Genomic DNA, 16458 nt, shown 5'->3' with positions numbered 1-16458 from the left:
TTGACGGCAGCACTCCTCACGCCGGGCTGCATCCGCCTGGGTCTCCTGGGTGAACCCCATGAGGTTCTCACCCGTCGGATCCCATTCAAATTGGGCGTCCTCTAACGGGATCGGAGCTATTTTGGCGGGCACCGGAGCCGGGATCAGAGGCTCACACAGGGGCCGTTCCTTCCGGAGTCGGAGGTTGACGTATTCCGGTGGCCACACGAAGGGCAGCCCGTCCGGGCTGGTATGTTGTGCAAAAAGATCTGCGCCCAGGGGTGGCACTGTGGAGGTTGAGGGCGCCGTAGGGACGGCAGCGCCCGGGGGTACTCGGCCTTGCGACCAGGCCGGGGGAATTCTATTCTGTATTGGGGATGGCACCGTTGAGGAGGAGGGCGCTGTAGGGGCAGCGGCGCCCGGGTTCACTAGGCCTTGCGACCAGGCCGGTGGCACTTCCTGTTTCGCCGCGCTCAGGGTCAAGGGGCATGGCACGGAAGAGGGCGTGACCGCGGCTCCTGCCGCTTGAGGCCTAGTTGGGAGCAGTGGCGGCGCGGCAACGGGCGCGGTGAGTAGGACTTCGGGCTCTGCGACGGGGAGCTGGGGCAGGCTTGTGGCTACTGGGATCGGGGTAATGACGTCCCCATTACCTGCTTCCATCCTTGCAGCTCCCTCCGCGGCGTCGTCTCGGGCCTTCGTCCTTCCTGCACCATCCTCAGAGGCGGACATGCTCCTCGTTGCGGGTGGCGCCTCCTGCTGGCGGATCCCAGCCTGCCGGGCCATCTCCCTTCTCCACTCGGCCAGCGCATCCTGCTGTGCCCGGGCCATCCTCCGGTCCAAGTCCTCCAGCGCAGCCTGTGCACGCTCCGGATCTCTGGGGAGCTGTGCCAGGATCTCCACTAGGCTGCCTGGCGTTGCGGCCTGCAGCAGGCTCCGGACCGGGGTGCCGGCATCACTGGGCGCTTCCTCCATTCCCGGGTGCAATCTGTCCAGACTCCTCCAGGCCGCACCCATCCTCTCCGTTTTGTTCCCTATCCGCCCCCATTGGGAGTGGTCCCGGGGCAACTTAGTGACAGTCAGTTTCAGGGGCAGACCCCCCACTTTGATGGACATCCCCATGATTGTAGTCTCGGCTGGTGGGGCGGTCCGCTCCCTTGGCGCCACTCTGGGGCCATGCCCACGATGGGAGGTGGCCCCTTGCCACCCTCTGGCACGCCCACAATGGCGTCCGCTCTGCCAGGGCGGGAAACTGTCCAAGATGGCGGGAATCGTCCCCTGATGGCGGGAAACTCCGCAGATGGCGGGCAAAGGCTGCAGATGGCGGGCAAACGGCGGGAAACGACCCCAGATGGGGTCCGATGGCGGGAATCCTCCGGAATTGGCGGGAGACTCCTTTTTGAGGTACATGTGAACTTTCCTTCAGGCACGCAGTACCCGGTGGTTGCGGGCACGAGATCCTGCCGACTACGCCAAAGTTGACGCGCCCCCTGGGCCATGTTTGGGGAATACCCGGAGCCGGATCCGTTGGGGGTGGTAGTCCTCGTGGCGGTGACCCGGTCCGTGCCCAGGGTGTCAAACTAAGTGGCAATGTTTATACTGTTCGACTACGCCACCCGTGGATTGCGGTCAGTGGGGACCGCCGCTGCACTGCAGACCACTGAGGCTGATGTTGTTTGTGCAGCGCAGTATGGGACAACTCCCCACGGGAGGAGTATTGCCTCAGGGCAGCTAGTGTGGATGATGGTGGTAGTGATGGTGCAAGTGTCCCGGTACTGATGGTGCTAGTGCGACAAGGACTCAGTGAGACGTGCAGCTGCAGTTTTCAATGCTTTACTCACAGTTCTTTATCAGGTCCCTTATGCGCAGTCAAGACCGCCCGAGTCGTGCTGCGTCCACCAGGTCAGGGACTCGGCCAACTCCCAGGCAATTCCAGAGCGTGGTCCAGAGCTCCCCTCTCTTCCTTCCCACTGGCCGTCCCCACCAGGGACCCACCTTTGTCCAGCTTTCGGGCCTTTTGTTGGTCAAACCTCTCTCCGGTTTCCCTGACCCTATATGGCGTGCCTTCCTGGTGGATATGGTGAGGGGTCGCGCCAAGACTTGACCACGACCTCCGGTTCCTGGCTGAGGATAATTGGCCTCCACCAGTTTGGGATCCGGTACCCTGCTCTACCAACCCTTCACCCGGTATCTTGTGGGATCCCAGGGTTCCCTCTGTGCTTGCGTCTCTGGGCCTTTCCTTGTGTTTCTGTTCCTTCTCTCTCTCTGTCTCAGGTCTCCACTTCAGGCTTGCCTCTGGAGCTGGGCCCGGACTGAGCCACAGCTCCCTGTCAGCCCTCTCTGAACTGACCCGGACTGAACTCCCCTGATCTAAGATGGTGCCCACCTTATATACCTCCCTTCTGACACCCGAGCCCAGGTGACCAGCAACCAATGGGCTCCTACCTATGCCCAGAGTCCCTCCCCTGTCTGCTCCTACACCACTGGGATATTCCTCCCCCCTCCCCACTCCAGCCAGGGACAGACGCTGTCGTACCTGCACATCTATCTGGTGGGAGTACCGTTGATCTGTCCCCCGGAAATGGGGTGAGTGTAGTGTATGCAGCTAACTGAGCCCCGTTCCACACTCCATCCTTACCCGGGAGTGGAATACCACACCTCTGGTTCGAGGTGCAATACTCCTGTAGCAGCCGAGTCCTCGGGGTGCTACATTACAACCGGTGTACAACACAGTTCTATGCCATAGGACCTGCTCTTTCTGTCAGAATCTCAGTAATTGCACACAAAAAAAAAAGTGCTGCAAGGTCGATTGAACAGCTACACAGCACAGGACTTATCTACACTACCTGACTTTCACAAAAGTGCCCATCTATCTAGCTAATATTTGTCAATACACAGGAGCACACTCAGCAGCGCCTGTCACCGGCAGTAACATGGATCTAATGGCGCTGAGGGAACATGACTGCTTTTTATATAGAGAGTACATGTGATTTCAGCAGCCAATTGCAGAAGCCCTTGTGTCTGGACAGTGTGGATGCTTCCTGCGCTCTGATTGGCTAGCCGCACTTTCCTGACTTAAAGTTATTGCCTACAGGAAGAAAAAAAAAGTGCGCCACTGATCTGACCTATTCTGAGCTATCACCAGCCCCCCCACTCATCTACCACGTCCCCCCGCTCATCATACACAAGCACTATGCTAGAAAAACTGTTAAAAACACTGTAGTTGCCCCCCAATCATGTTCCCGTGCAAATTCGCCGAATGTTGCCGATTTTTCCCGAATTTAAGAAATTTTGCTCACCTTTCCGATCACAAATCCGAATGTGCCATATTCATGTCGAATTTAAGTTTGGAGATTGCATTTCGAACATATTCAGATGAGTAAAAGATGGAAAAAATATTTCTCCATCTTCTCCATTCTTTCAGTCCGTGGAAATCGGATTGCACTGGGATATTATCCATGTGTTGTCCAACTTTTTCCACTCCCTCACTGACTTGCATGGCCGAGTGCGATCCGAATATCAGATCAAACTCGAGCATGCTGCGATTTTTTTTTTTAATCAAAAATTGGACATGTGCACTGCCCTATAGAATAACATTGGTTGGGTGCGATCTGATGTTTTGTCAGAAACTAAAATGACCGATAAGGCCATCTGCTTGAACCCATAAAAATATCAAACCCATAAAGATATAAAAACCATTAAGGTTCTGATATAACCCGAAGCATTTGTGTTGAAGTAATGGCTCTCCAATGCGTAGAAGACTACAAATTCCAGCATGCTTAGAGACCAATGCCCAAAGTAATAAAATGCGTCAGCAGTATAATATGATCTGCAGTTTACATGCTGAAAATAATGTTCATCTTAAGGGGAATTTGTGACCAGGTTTTTACTACCCGAAATGAGAGCTGCATGAGGTTGAGGCAAAGTTCCTGGTTCCAGCGATGTGTCACTTACTGCTTGATGTAGTTTTGATAAAATCCCTGATTTATCTGCTGCAGATACCCGTGTTCTGAATGCTGAGCTCTGTATAACCACGCCCCCACCACTGATTGGCAGATTTCTGTGTACACTGTGCATAGGCAGAAAGCTTCCAATCAGTGCTGGGGCATAGCTGGACTAACGAGTAGCAGGTCAAGTAGTCCTCTAATGATAATCTCCTGCTGATAAAACAATGATTTTATAAAAACTACACTAAGCAGCCCAGTGACACATTGCAGGAATCAGAGTCTCTGTCTCTACATTTTACTGCTGTCAGATTAGGCGACAAAATTCTGATGACAGATTACGTTAAATATTATCTAGTACATGTACTTTGCCTCACCAGTGAGCACAGGATAACAGCATATCTGAACAAATCAAGGTTCCTCAATCATGTCGGCTTCACTATGAATTGTTGTATAACCTGTGAGACACACGCCCATGGTCTCAAACACCTTGCTTCTTGTGCAAAGACTGCTGTGACCTTAAGTTGCTAATAAAATGTCTCATATGTTCATCTTTGATGTATATTTTTTATTCTTTTCCCATAGTAGATAATACAGGGTTTGTTATTTCAATATCACAAAATGAAATTAACCTTCAGCTGTTTTTTTGTGGTCTACGTCAAAGTTGTATGTAGGACGCTAACCGCTCATAAAATCCCTAATCAGCAGGTTGAGAGCCAGAAAATAATTGTCCACACAAACAGCTAGGACAGGTTGCAGCCAGCTAAAAAAATAATTAAAAAAGAAGTCTCATTCTGTAAAAGAGGGCAGGGCAGGAATGTTCTCAGAGCTTCCTGGGTGTGGATCAGATTGTGTAACCTTAGCTGTCTCATCTCCTCATCATATCTCCTCCGCTGCCGTTCATCATCATTGACAGGAATCAGGTTTCTTCTTAAGGCTAGGTGTGAGTCACAGTCGGATATTTATCAGTACTTTCCTTGCTCTACCTGTGATCTTTAAGTATTTTACCAGGTTTAGCAGCACAAGGAGTCCACAATATTATCAAGTGTCGTCTAGAATCCAGGTACCAAGACAATGGAAGATCAAGGTTTAAAGAGAGCCAACGGCTCCCATTCTGAAGATGGCAATGAAAGTTTCCAACAAGATTCTGCAAATTCAAGTATTGATGAAACTCCAGAGAACCCAAGTAGTCCTGGATTAGACCAAGGAGGTGTGAAAACGACAATCCTGAAAGGTAGTCCTGGAGCTTCCAGTATTAAATTTAATCGTCTGAATCTTTATAGTGGATCGGATGCGAAAGCTCCTGGAAGTCCTGGTCACGACAGTATAGAAAATCGAAGGTCTGTTCGTGTAAGTGCGGGATCCAGTATAGATTCTGATGATGTCCTCTGCGACTCGTGCATCGACGACAAAAAGAAAGCTGTAAAGTCCTGTCTGGTTTGCCAAACTTCCTTCTGCGAAACCCACCTTAAACCCCATCTGGAAGGGGCTGCCTTTAGGGACCATAAGTTGTTGGAGCCCATTAGGGACTTTGAAGCCAGAAAATGTCAACTTCACAGCAAGACAATGGAGCTGTTTTGTCAAACAGACCAAACGTGCATCTGCTACCTGTGTATGTTTCAAGAACACAAGAATCACAATACCGTGACAGTGGAGGCCGAGAAATATGTAAAGGAGGTAAGAGTTGATTTTGGGTTTATTCTCGGTTACTACTGTATAATAGAATAAACTAAAAAGCTGACTGATTATAAATATTGCAATCCTAGATGGGGGAACAAAGTCACTAAGTCTGGGAGATATTGAGATTATTTCCATCATGGATGAATAATGAAGAGAATATTTTAGAATATATTTTAAATAGTTTTGAAAAATTAGCTTTTTTATAAGATGCAAAATTAATTTTTACAGGATTGATACAAATGGGTTGACTTGATTCATGACTTAATGGAGAAAAAATTGTAAACTATAACGTCCCTCTGAAATCCAAAGTTTTTTTTTTTTAAGTCTTTTAAAAATCTAATATATGTCCCACAGGGGCTACCACTCAGCTTCCATGGACTTCAGGATAGCACATTTATCTGTTTATTGAAGGAGAAAGCTTACAATCCCTTAGTTGCAACCGTTCAATTGGCCTTAATTAGAGGGAATACATTTTAATAAAACCATATTTCTGACTTAATCTCTATTATAATTGTATTACACTGATAGCTACAGGTTTAGACTAACATTAACGCTAAATAGCCCCTAGACATTTGACATCATAACATTTAGAATATTCCAGATATGTTCTTTCTGCTGTTTATGATGATTTAATCATTATAATAGCGCTCTTCGTTCTGTTTTAATTTAATTGGAAGCTTCGAGTCTATTGTGTTAATATTTGATTCAGTTAAATGGAATAAATTATTAAAAGTAACATGTTAAAAATTGAAATAAAAAAAACATTAAGAAATAATTACAACTGTCAGAGTCATATGAGTTTCCCCCGTCCCAATAACACACTGAAATAATAGCTACGCTGTCATTTTCCTGTCTATAACGATTAATCTTACAATAATGAATCACATTCATTGTACACATGGCTGATTTCACTCTCTCTCTCTATATATATATATGTATATGTATATGTATATATATATGTATATATATATATATATCTCAAAAAGCAAAAGTTTCAATTTGATGGGTAATTTTCTCTTTTTTGCAAAATGAGTAGATTTCAAAGTGGATGATACCGATCAGGGATGTCCCATTATGGAATGCACAGTCTAGAAGTGGTTAAATACATATTCAGCTGTGGTCCTGTCTGAACAAAACATAGACTGAGGGCGTCTCCTTTATTACGACATTTCATGAATGCCTATGTATAATAACTAAAATCTACGGCTGTTGTGCAGCCACACCCTGGGTGTGCCGGTGCATTATGCAGACAGGGCACTTGCCTGTAGCTTAGCCCAGCATGTTAGCAGTTAGTTACGCACACTGACATCAGCTAGATCCCACCTTCGGGAGGTGGTGGGTGATAACTTGCAGTTGTAGCCTACAACCATTTTATAATTGCTTCTTTCCGTAAGGGCCTCAGGTATAAATACTAGATGGATCCAGAAATATTGCAACAAACCTAAGATGGTGAAACACAGACAAGGCACAAAATGTGTATATATTCATTTAAAAACTACATTTATAATATACAGGTTTAAAGAGATTGTCCACTACTTTAAAAATGTTATTTTCATGGGCCCAGGGTGTATTGAACAAAAAAACCCTCCCAGACCAGAGCTGTTTCCTCTGCACATGTTACTGTGCCCCCCGCCAGTCACCTGGCATCAACCTTTGGGGGCAACATCATATGACCATCACAGTAAATCAGCGCTTGCTGATCAGCTGCAGCCTTTACATTTCTTTCAAACAGAAAGAAACATCTCTGACTAGCGTCAGCAGTCACAAGATGCCTACTGCCACATATTGATGGCACAAGACCTGTGGGGGACACAGGAGCAGCACTGTTTTGGGAGATGTGCTTCTTTTTTTTATTTCTTACACCAACCTGGGCACATCAAAGCGGTGGTCCAGGACTTAAACATTGATGGCCTATTCCTGAGATAGGTCATCAATGTCTGATCGGTGGTGGTGCGACATATGACACCCCCGCCGATCAGCTGTTCCCGTTGACGGCGTTGACTGGAACTGCACAGTTGCAGAGCTACACAGCTCCGTTGACTGTATAGTGGCAGCGGCCAGGTATTGCACATTTGCCCCCGATTCAAATCAATGGAGGGTGATTGCGCAGTACCTGGCTGCGGCCACTATTCTGTTGACTAAGCTGCACTGTGAAGCTCTGTAACTGTGTAGTTCGGTGCACCACTGCCACCGGAAACAGCTGATTGGCAGGGATGCCGAGTGTCGCACCCCCACCAATCAGATATTAATAATCTATCCAAAGGATAGATCATCAATGTTAAAGTTGTTAGTCGTATTGCTGTCAATCAATTATTAAGACCGCCCACTGGACTGCTAAGACAAGACTGAGCAAAGATTACAATGCATAAAATACAAGTTATACTAGATCTTCTCCTACAAGCCTACACTGTATATAGCAATCTGCTCAGCTTTCCTTCTCAGTATCATACTGCCTGCAGATTGTAAAGGATTTCCAAACTGACAGCTTCCCTTCAAAAAAGTTCTACAGGATATTAAAGGGGTTGCCCCTTACTATCATCTTAATCACCGTGTTGCTCCATATCAATTAAAAACAGTCCATACTCACCTTTTGTGGTGGCTCCATTCCTTTGCTGTCTTTCCTGATGGATTACTTGACATTGTTGTGTCACGTGATGAGTGCAGGCAAATAGGAGTACTAATGGTTGCAACCGATCAGTGTGTACTGATTGGCTGCAATGGTCATGTGATATAACAATGAGAGAGCACCCAGAGAGCAGCAATGTCTCCTCTCTGGGTAGTGAGTAAGGAGCGTTTTTATTTACTATGGTCCATTCAAGTGATAACAGGGACCCAGCCATGTTGTACATGCAGTCTAATCTGTGTACAGAACGGTACAGAAAAGAAGAAGCTGAGCATCATGATTGATATATGTTTGCTGAAAAACATTCAGTATAACTTGTATTTTATTCATTGAAATCCCTGGTGTTTGTATACATGTGAGTCCGGTGACTGCTAGTGATTGCCAGCCACCTCTGCATGCACAGTCCTACAGAGAAGACTGTCAATCACTGAATAGGACCGCCCACTGGACTACTATGCATACAAACACCAGGGATTTCAATGAATAAAATGCATGTTTTATGGAAACTTTTCTAAAAACTATACATATATATTAGCTTCTCTTACTTTATACCATCCTTCTTGCAGATCAGATACATGTGTCAACACAACAAGTTACATTTAAAGAAAGTTTGTCCACCAATGGATAACCCTTTAAAATATAGATGAAATTGGAGGCCATAATTTTCTTTGGCCAATAATGTTGCTTTTCTTCTTGGTATTTAATGCATTGCTGAGCATTATGCTGTTATCTGCATACATGCATTATAGGGAATCTCCGCGTGGTGCTAAAGGTCATTGAATCATAGCAAAACAGGTTCAGGGACATTCATGTTCACACGTTATACTTTATAGTCAAGTGAATCTTTCTTACTATTCCTGATATGAATTCTCAGCAGAGAAGGACTTTTTTGTGCTGCCTTTAAAGTGAAATCCATGATATGATCTCCATTGGAAGGTGTTATTATGGAATTCTGCAAATAGTCATGACTCAGTTCTGACCTTTGAGGTTATAATTGTAGTTTCCAATGTCGATGTCAGCGGAGTGCAAGCTGGCATACATCATGGCAGCCTATTTGTACATTAACTACATACTGCCATTAATATTGACTGCCAATGATACTTGTAGAAAGTGACAGTGTTCTACATTTCCAGGATATTTGCACCTTATTATTAGATTGTTCAAACTTACAAATGGAAATATTCTGATTAAAGAACATTAGAAAAAAGGTCACTCATATAATTCTATAATGAAACCCTTCATAGCCCCATTCCTTGAGTAAGTTGTACAGCACAATTCAGATACTTGACACCACACGACAGTATAAAGTACAAATACATCATTCCTCCTGTCCTCTTCACCTTGCTTTTTGTTTAACCTTAGCATTGTTAGACTATGTTCACACTGTGTTTTCTGCAGTACTTTCCAGTGATTCCATCTACATTCTCTTAAAAACAGGATTCAGACAGGCCCCAACGAGGCCATAAACTGCAATGGCAGGAACAAAGTTTCTGAACGTGCCTGCTTGTTCAGATGGACACAGACACATAGAAGGCTATATTTCTGTGTCCGTTTAAAGAAATGGAAATGTTCAGATATAAAAACACAGAGTTTATTTTAACTCCATTCATGTCATTGCAGTCTATGGCGCCCATCAGGGGTCGGTTTGAATCTCGTTTTTAAGAGTACTGAAGTGAATGCTCTACAGAAACGCAATGTGAATGGGGCCTTAGCCGCAATACACAAGGTGCCTAAGGCTAGGTGCAGGCGACCATAGATTCTCTCATCTAAGATAATCGGGTCGATTATGCTAATCACAATCTGATCAGAGTTTGAAAAGAATGTGATCGCAGTATGATCTGATTCTCTCAGATGAGGAGAAGATGGAGAAATAAAATTTCTCCATCTTTTCCACTCCGTCAGTTTGTGGAGATCGGATTTCCCTCAGATGTCATCCGAGTGCAGTCTAATAGTTTCCACGCACTTATTGACTTGCATAGTTGAGTGCAATCTGAATATCGGATCAAACTCGGACATGCTGCAATTTTTTGGGATCAAAAATCGGACATGTGCCCGGCTCCATAGAATAACATTGGTCTGAGTGCAATCCCATGCTTTGTCGGATTACACTGAGATCGAAAGTACGGCCATGTGCACGAGCCATAATGGTGCTTCTCGTATGTAAAGGGTACACTGGGTATTCACATTCTATTTTACAAAGTGACACCACATATTTCAAAATCTCTGTTTGTGTAGTCAATGAATGGGATTTTTCGCAATTTACTTCTTAAAAGTTAAAATCTGTCCTGCTGATAGGATGATCACACAGAGGCATGGCTTATTACAGCACAAGTATCAGAGCTCTCTATAGAAATGAGGTTCCTGGTCAATGATTAAAAGCAGAGATCTTTAAAACCATGATGGATTACTTCAAAAAATGTACTAGAATTTTTATTTTTATTTTATTTGATAGAATTAATGTTTTATTACAGCCCCTCAAATATTTATTTCTAACTTTGAAGGTATCACCCATCCACAGAATAGGTGGTAACTTGCTGATTTGTAGTGGTCTGACCCACTAAAAATGGGGCTCTAAAATGGGAATGGTGGAGTGGTCTTGCATGCGCACCACCGCTCCACTCATTCTCATGGTGACTGCCAAAGATACGGAGTACAACGCTTGGTTTTCTCCATCAGTCCAATAGACAATGAATGGAGTGATGGTGTGCACTTCAGGCCACTGCATCATTCCCTAGTCATATTTTAAAGAGCTGCTCTTGGATTCAGTGGTAAGACCCCCAACAACTATCTGAATGTCACCTACTCTGCTGATATGTGATAGACAGTTTCAATGTTGAGGATAATACTTAAAAGGGTGTTGAAGTTGGAGTAACTTGTCACCCACATGTACCTACTTGACCGCAACTCCATTCACTCTTTATTGGACTGCCAGAGTGCAGTATTCAATTTTCTCCATAGTCCCATAGTGAATGCATAAAACCACGGTTAAGTTGTTCATACTGTAGCATCATTTTAATGAGGATAAAAGTATCCATTAAGGCGATCATTAGGGGTCCCTGCAGTCAGACCGCCACCGATCTTGAAGTAATTACTTAGGCGCATTCTCACATTTGTGTGTCTTGGTCTCAGCATGGATTCACTGCCTGACGCGGGTGTCCTGATCTTCATATATGTTTTTACGGGCAGGTGCAGACGAGCATATTTTTGATCCGAGTGGGTTTCAACAAAACATCGGATCGCACCCAGAACAATGTTATGGCGCAGAGCCATGCACATGTCCGACTTTTTCTTCGGACTGAGGCCATGCTGTGGAAACCATCAGTCTGCACTCAGATGCGATCTTTTTTTTCTCCGTCTTCTCCTCATCCGAGATGATCGGATCGCACTATCCTCACACTCTGATCAGAGTTTCATCAGACTGTGATTTGCATAATCGACCAAATTCTCTCGGATGAGAAAAAATATGGTTGTCTGCACCTTGTCTTCGGCTGACAAGTTCAGGTCAGGAGACCCATGGCCAGTCTGTGATCATGGTCCTTGCTCGGACCATGACACATGGATGTGTGAATGTGGCATTGGTCTGCATCAAAAGCCATATTACGGGGGTCTTTAAAGTAACCCTTTACTTCAGATACACCACCCTTTAGGCAAACTCAATAAAGAGGCTTGATGTAAGCATTCATATAGACTTTTTTTCATTGTGTCGAAGAAAATATCCCATTATCACCTGAGAGCCATACATGCAGGTAGCCAGTTTGGCACACGGGTCCACACAGTAATTAAGGAGGGTTTAACCCAAAATGTCCTTGAGTCAGGAGCAGATTGTTCCAGCCCTGTCCCTTTAGGCTAATTCAACACGGCACGTTTTCATTTTTTAACAATACACCACACACCTCTATGAAAAAAGGTATTGGGTGGGGAATCTGGGCAGATCAAATACAGTTAGCTCATACTCCCTCATCCGAAATATATACATATAAACCCTTTAACAAGCAATAAACCACCCGCTCACACTCGCCTATAAATTTGCTTTTCTATTCTGTGCATTTATAATTTGTCATAGGATTTAAAAGCTAAAAAGAGAAGTTGTTGCTGTCATCTCAGAAAACTCTGACAGTTTATCTTTTCTTATCTTGGCTATAATTGCTTATAAAATTCTTGGGAACAGCTCTGAGAGCGAGTGTCTTCATAACTACAGTACAAAAGGTCATTAGTAACAGAAGCAAATGAGTATACAAACCATAAAATATACATTCGGCATCGTCTTGTGTGAGAAGAACTGAGATTTAGATGAGAAAATGTAATTTACTGGGTAGAAAATAAAATTGTATCATCAGCATTAATAGTTTATTCATGGAGTAAGGAAATTTGGCTTATATAAAGGTGATAAAATTATTCTAAGTATATTAAAAAGTTATCAAATAGAGAGAGGAAATGCAATTATTTAAAATGAAATGTTCATAAAATGTGAATAATATTTGTAAATCATTTGCTTAGAATTCTACTAAATTCCTATTTACAAAGAGCAGCGCATTGTGGGAGCACGGTAACCAAAGTTTTATGTTAAAGCAATTTTATTTTGGGGACCTAATTTTATACTGGCTGCACACTTGTGACCACTGTCGGCTGAGCATTCATACTACACCCCATAGAGTTCAGCTGAGAGTACATGCGCTTTTAGAGGAGAAAGCCGTTGCCAAGCATCCCTCAAAGTAACTTGTTTTCTCTGAAAATAAAAGGATCAGTCATTGGAATTCCAACTGCCTAGTCCCTCTCATCCTTTGGGGAAAAGTTGGGAAGCCCTATGCACATCAGATGGTTGGCCAGTAACACCAAAATCTTCCAGTTCGGCTGACTTTTATCTAGTGTGTTTGCAGACGTTTAGGAAAGAACGTCAACCTGAGACCAACCCCAAGAATACCCACCAACCAGTAGCATGAGAACATGTATAGTACTACAGTGCTTGTGGCTGTGATTGCTCTCTCACATGAGTGTATAACTCAGACGAGTGCTATCCAATATTTTCTCTGATAGTACACGAATGTTATACTATGGGGCAGCGCTGATCAGCGTTTTTTTTCTCATTCTGATTCAGCATGAGGAAACAATCACAGTATCCTGTAAGTTGCTGCGTAAATTGGATCACACTCACCCATTCAGGTGCGTGTAAAACATCTGAGTGCAGTCCAATTTCTGCTGACTCCCACAGTGGAGGAGATGGAGACATTTCGTGCTCCATCTTCTCCTCACCTGTGCTATGATTCTCTCATCCGAGAGAATGGGATCACATTTAACTCACACTCGGCTCAAACGCTGAATAGAGTTTGATCAGAGTGTCATCTGCATATTCAATCCCATTCTCTCGCATGGCAGAATCTACACTTGTGTGATCCTTGCCTAACTACAGATCAATTTTGGCTAACCTGGAGTATCAAACACAAAAAGATGGATGTGCGTTACACTGTGACTGTGCTGCAGTGATGGAACTGCTGCCTTTTGTTCTGTTGGTGGGGCCAAATAACAAAGTAATAGAACATAAACTCTCCAGACTGTCCTTAACTCAACTGCCCAATTAATCTACCGCACTCCTCACCATTCCTCTGCATCTGCCCTTTGCCAATTCCTTCACTGGTTTCCAATTCCCCAGTTTAATCTGCTAACAATATTTTACAATAATCTCTCTCCCCCACATATCTTTCCAACACGAAATCTCTGGTCTTCACAAGACCTCCTTCTCTCCTCTTTTGAACAGTGTGTACGAAAAGTATTCAGACCCCTTTAAATTTTTTACTCTTTGTTTCATTGCAGCCATTTGGTAAATGTATTCTCATTAAAGTACACTCTGCACCCCATCTTGACTGAAAAAAACAAATGTAGAAAATTTTGCAAATGTATTAAAAAAGAAAAACTGAAATATCACATGGTCATAACATAAGTATTCAGACCCTTTGCTCAGACACTCATATTTAAGTCACATGCTGTCCATTTCCTTGTGTTCCTCCTTGCGATGGTTCTACTCCTTCATTGGCGTCCAGCTGTGTTTCATTAAACTGATAGGACTTGATTTGGAAAGGCACACACCTGTCTATATAATACCTCATAGCTCACAGTGCATGTCAGACCAAATGAGAATCATGAGCTCAAAGGAACTGCCCAAGGAGCTCAGAGACAGAATTGTGGCAAGGCACAGATCTGGCCAAGTTTATAAAAGAATTTCTGCATTACTCATCGTTCCTAAGAGCACAGTGGCTTCCATAATCCTTAAATGGAAGAAGTTTCGGACCACCAGAAGTCTTCCTAGACCTGGCCGTCCAGCCAAACTGAGCAATTGTGGGAGAAGTGCTTTGGTGAGAGAGGTAAAGAAGAACACCAAGATCACTGTGGCTGAGCTCCAGAGATGCAGTAGAGAGATGGGAGAATGTTCCACAAAGTCAACTATCACTGCAGCCCTTCACCAGTCAGACCTTTATGGCAGAGTAGCTCAATGGAAGCCTCTCCTCAGTGCAATACATATGAAATCCCACATGGAGTTTGCTCAAAAACACATGAAGGACTCCCAGACTATGAGAAATAAGATTCTCTGGTCTTATGAGAAAAAAGATAGAACTTTTTGGTAATAATTCTAAGTGGTATGTGTGGAGAAAACCAGGCACTGCTCATCACCTACCCAATACAATCCCAACAGTGAAACATGGTGGTGGCAGCATCATGCTATGGGGGTGTTTTTCAGCTGCAGGGACAGGATGACTGGTTGCATTTGAAGGAAACATGAATGTGGCCAGGTACAGAGATATCTTGGATGAAAACTTCTTCCAGAGTGCTCTGGACCTCAGACTTGGCCAAAGGTTCACCTTCCAACAAGACAATGACCCTAAGCACACCGCTAAAATAACAAAGGAGTGGCTTCAGAACAACTCTGTAACCATTCTTGACTGGCCCAGCCAGAGCCCTGACCTAAATCCAATTGGGCATCTCTGGAGAGACTTGAAAATGGCTGTCCACCAACGTTCACCATCCAACCTGACGGAACTGGACAGGATCTGCAAGGAAGAATGGCAGAGGATCCCCAAATCCAGATGTGAAAAACTTGTTGCATCATTCCCAAGAAGACTCATGGCTGTACTATCTCAAAAGGGGGCTTCTACTCAATACTGAGCAAAGGGTCTGAATACTTATGACTATGTGATATTTCAGCTTTTCTTTTTTAATAAATTTACAAAAATTTCTACATTTCTGTTTTTTTCAGTCAAGATGGGGTGCAAAGTGTACTTTAATGAGAAAAAAAATGAACTTTTTAGAATTTACCAAATGGCTGCAATGAAACAAAATTTAAAGATGCCTGAATACTTTCCGTCCCCACTGTACATTCCTCACTCAAACACCTCCAAGATGTCTCCTAAGGATCCCCCATTCTTTTTAATTCCGTGCCTCAATATGTCTGATTGTCTCTCACATATGGAACCTTCAACCTGAAAACTCATCTCTACAGGAAGGTCTTCAGCCTGCACCAATCTGCTGCCACCTCACCACCAGCAGAGATGCCCAACCCCCTGACCTACTGTCTCCTCCTCATTACCCTGCAGATTGTAAACCCACGAGGGTAGAGTCCTATCCCCCCATTGAAGTAGTCTGTCAGTTTGTTTAATTTTATGTATGTTACTTGTTTCTAAGCTTTTTCACATGTTCAATACCATGAATTAATGATGCTTTAAAAATAAATAATAAATGTAAGGTAAGCTCACGACTGCAATAACTTATAGAAGGGTAACCTGTTATAGATAGTGCACAGAATAAAAAAAATACAAAAATCTAAATGTTTTCTACTATTTTTCATTTTGCCAGAAAAAATATATTTGTATAATCCTAAAACAAAAAAATTCTTCTTGTCGCACAAAAAAACCCCATGAAAACAAAACAAATTCAGCTACTTCATCTAAAAGACAGAAAAGTTCTCACTGTTGTAATGTTATAAAATTCTGTGTGCCCACCAGATACCCCTCATTTAGTTTGGAGCGCTAAAATCACACCCTCATAATAAGGCAGAATTCTGTAAAATTTACTACATAATACTACCTCATAAAAGAAAATAAATCTTCCAAGTAATGGTAATGGGCATATCTTCATTATTATAAATAATTACATTTCTTTGCTTTTTTTGCGGGGATTTAGGTAAACTTTAATAAAATATTGTGAAAAGCAGAGAAAAGCCTGGATTATAAACCAACCAAATTCATT

The 16458-nt window shown here is 43.7% G+C and overlaps 1 protein-coding gene across 2 annotated transcripts in view; it reads left to right on the top strand.

Moving 5' to 3' along the window:
- The first annotated feature begins 4766 nt into the window (after window positions 1-4766).
- TRIM29 (tripartite motif containing 29) overlaps window positions 4767-16458 on the top strand; it is a 99420-nt gene continuing 87728 nt past the window's right edge. Inside the window, exon 1 of one of the 2 annotated variants that reach the window (XM_073656643.1) lies at window positions 4767-5597. In XM_073656643.1, coding sequence (XP_073512744.1) covers window positions 4995-5597 — 603 coding nt within the window. In that variant the 5' untranslated portion in view covers window positions 4767-4994. The remainder of the gene's footprint in view (window positions 5598-16458) is intronic. The other variant, XM_073656642.1, reaches the window with a different exon arrangement.

The sequence above is a fragment of the Phyllobates terribilis genome, unplaced genomic scaffold (assembly GCF_046119375.1).
Source record: "Phyllobates terribilis strain yellow unplaced genomic scaffold, ASM4611937v1 Scaffold_12__6_contigs__length_324123572, whole genome shotgun sequence".
In the NCBI taxonomy this organism is placed as follows: domain Eukaryota; kingdom Metazoa; phylum Chordata; class Amphibia; order Anura; family Dendrobatidae; genus Phyllobates; species Phyllobates terribilis.
This window is presented reverse-complemented; position numbering and strand designations above follow the sequence as displayed.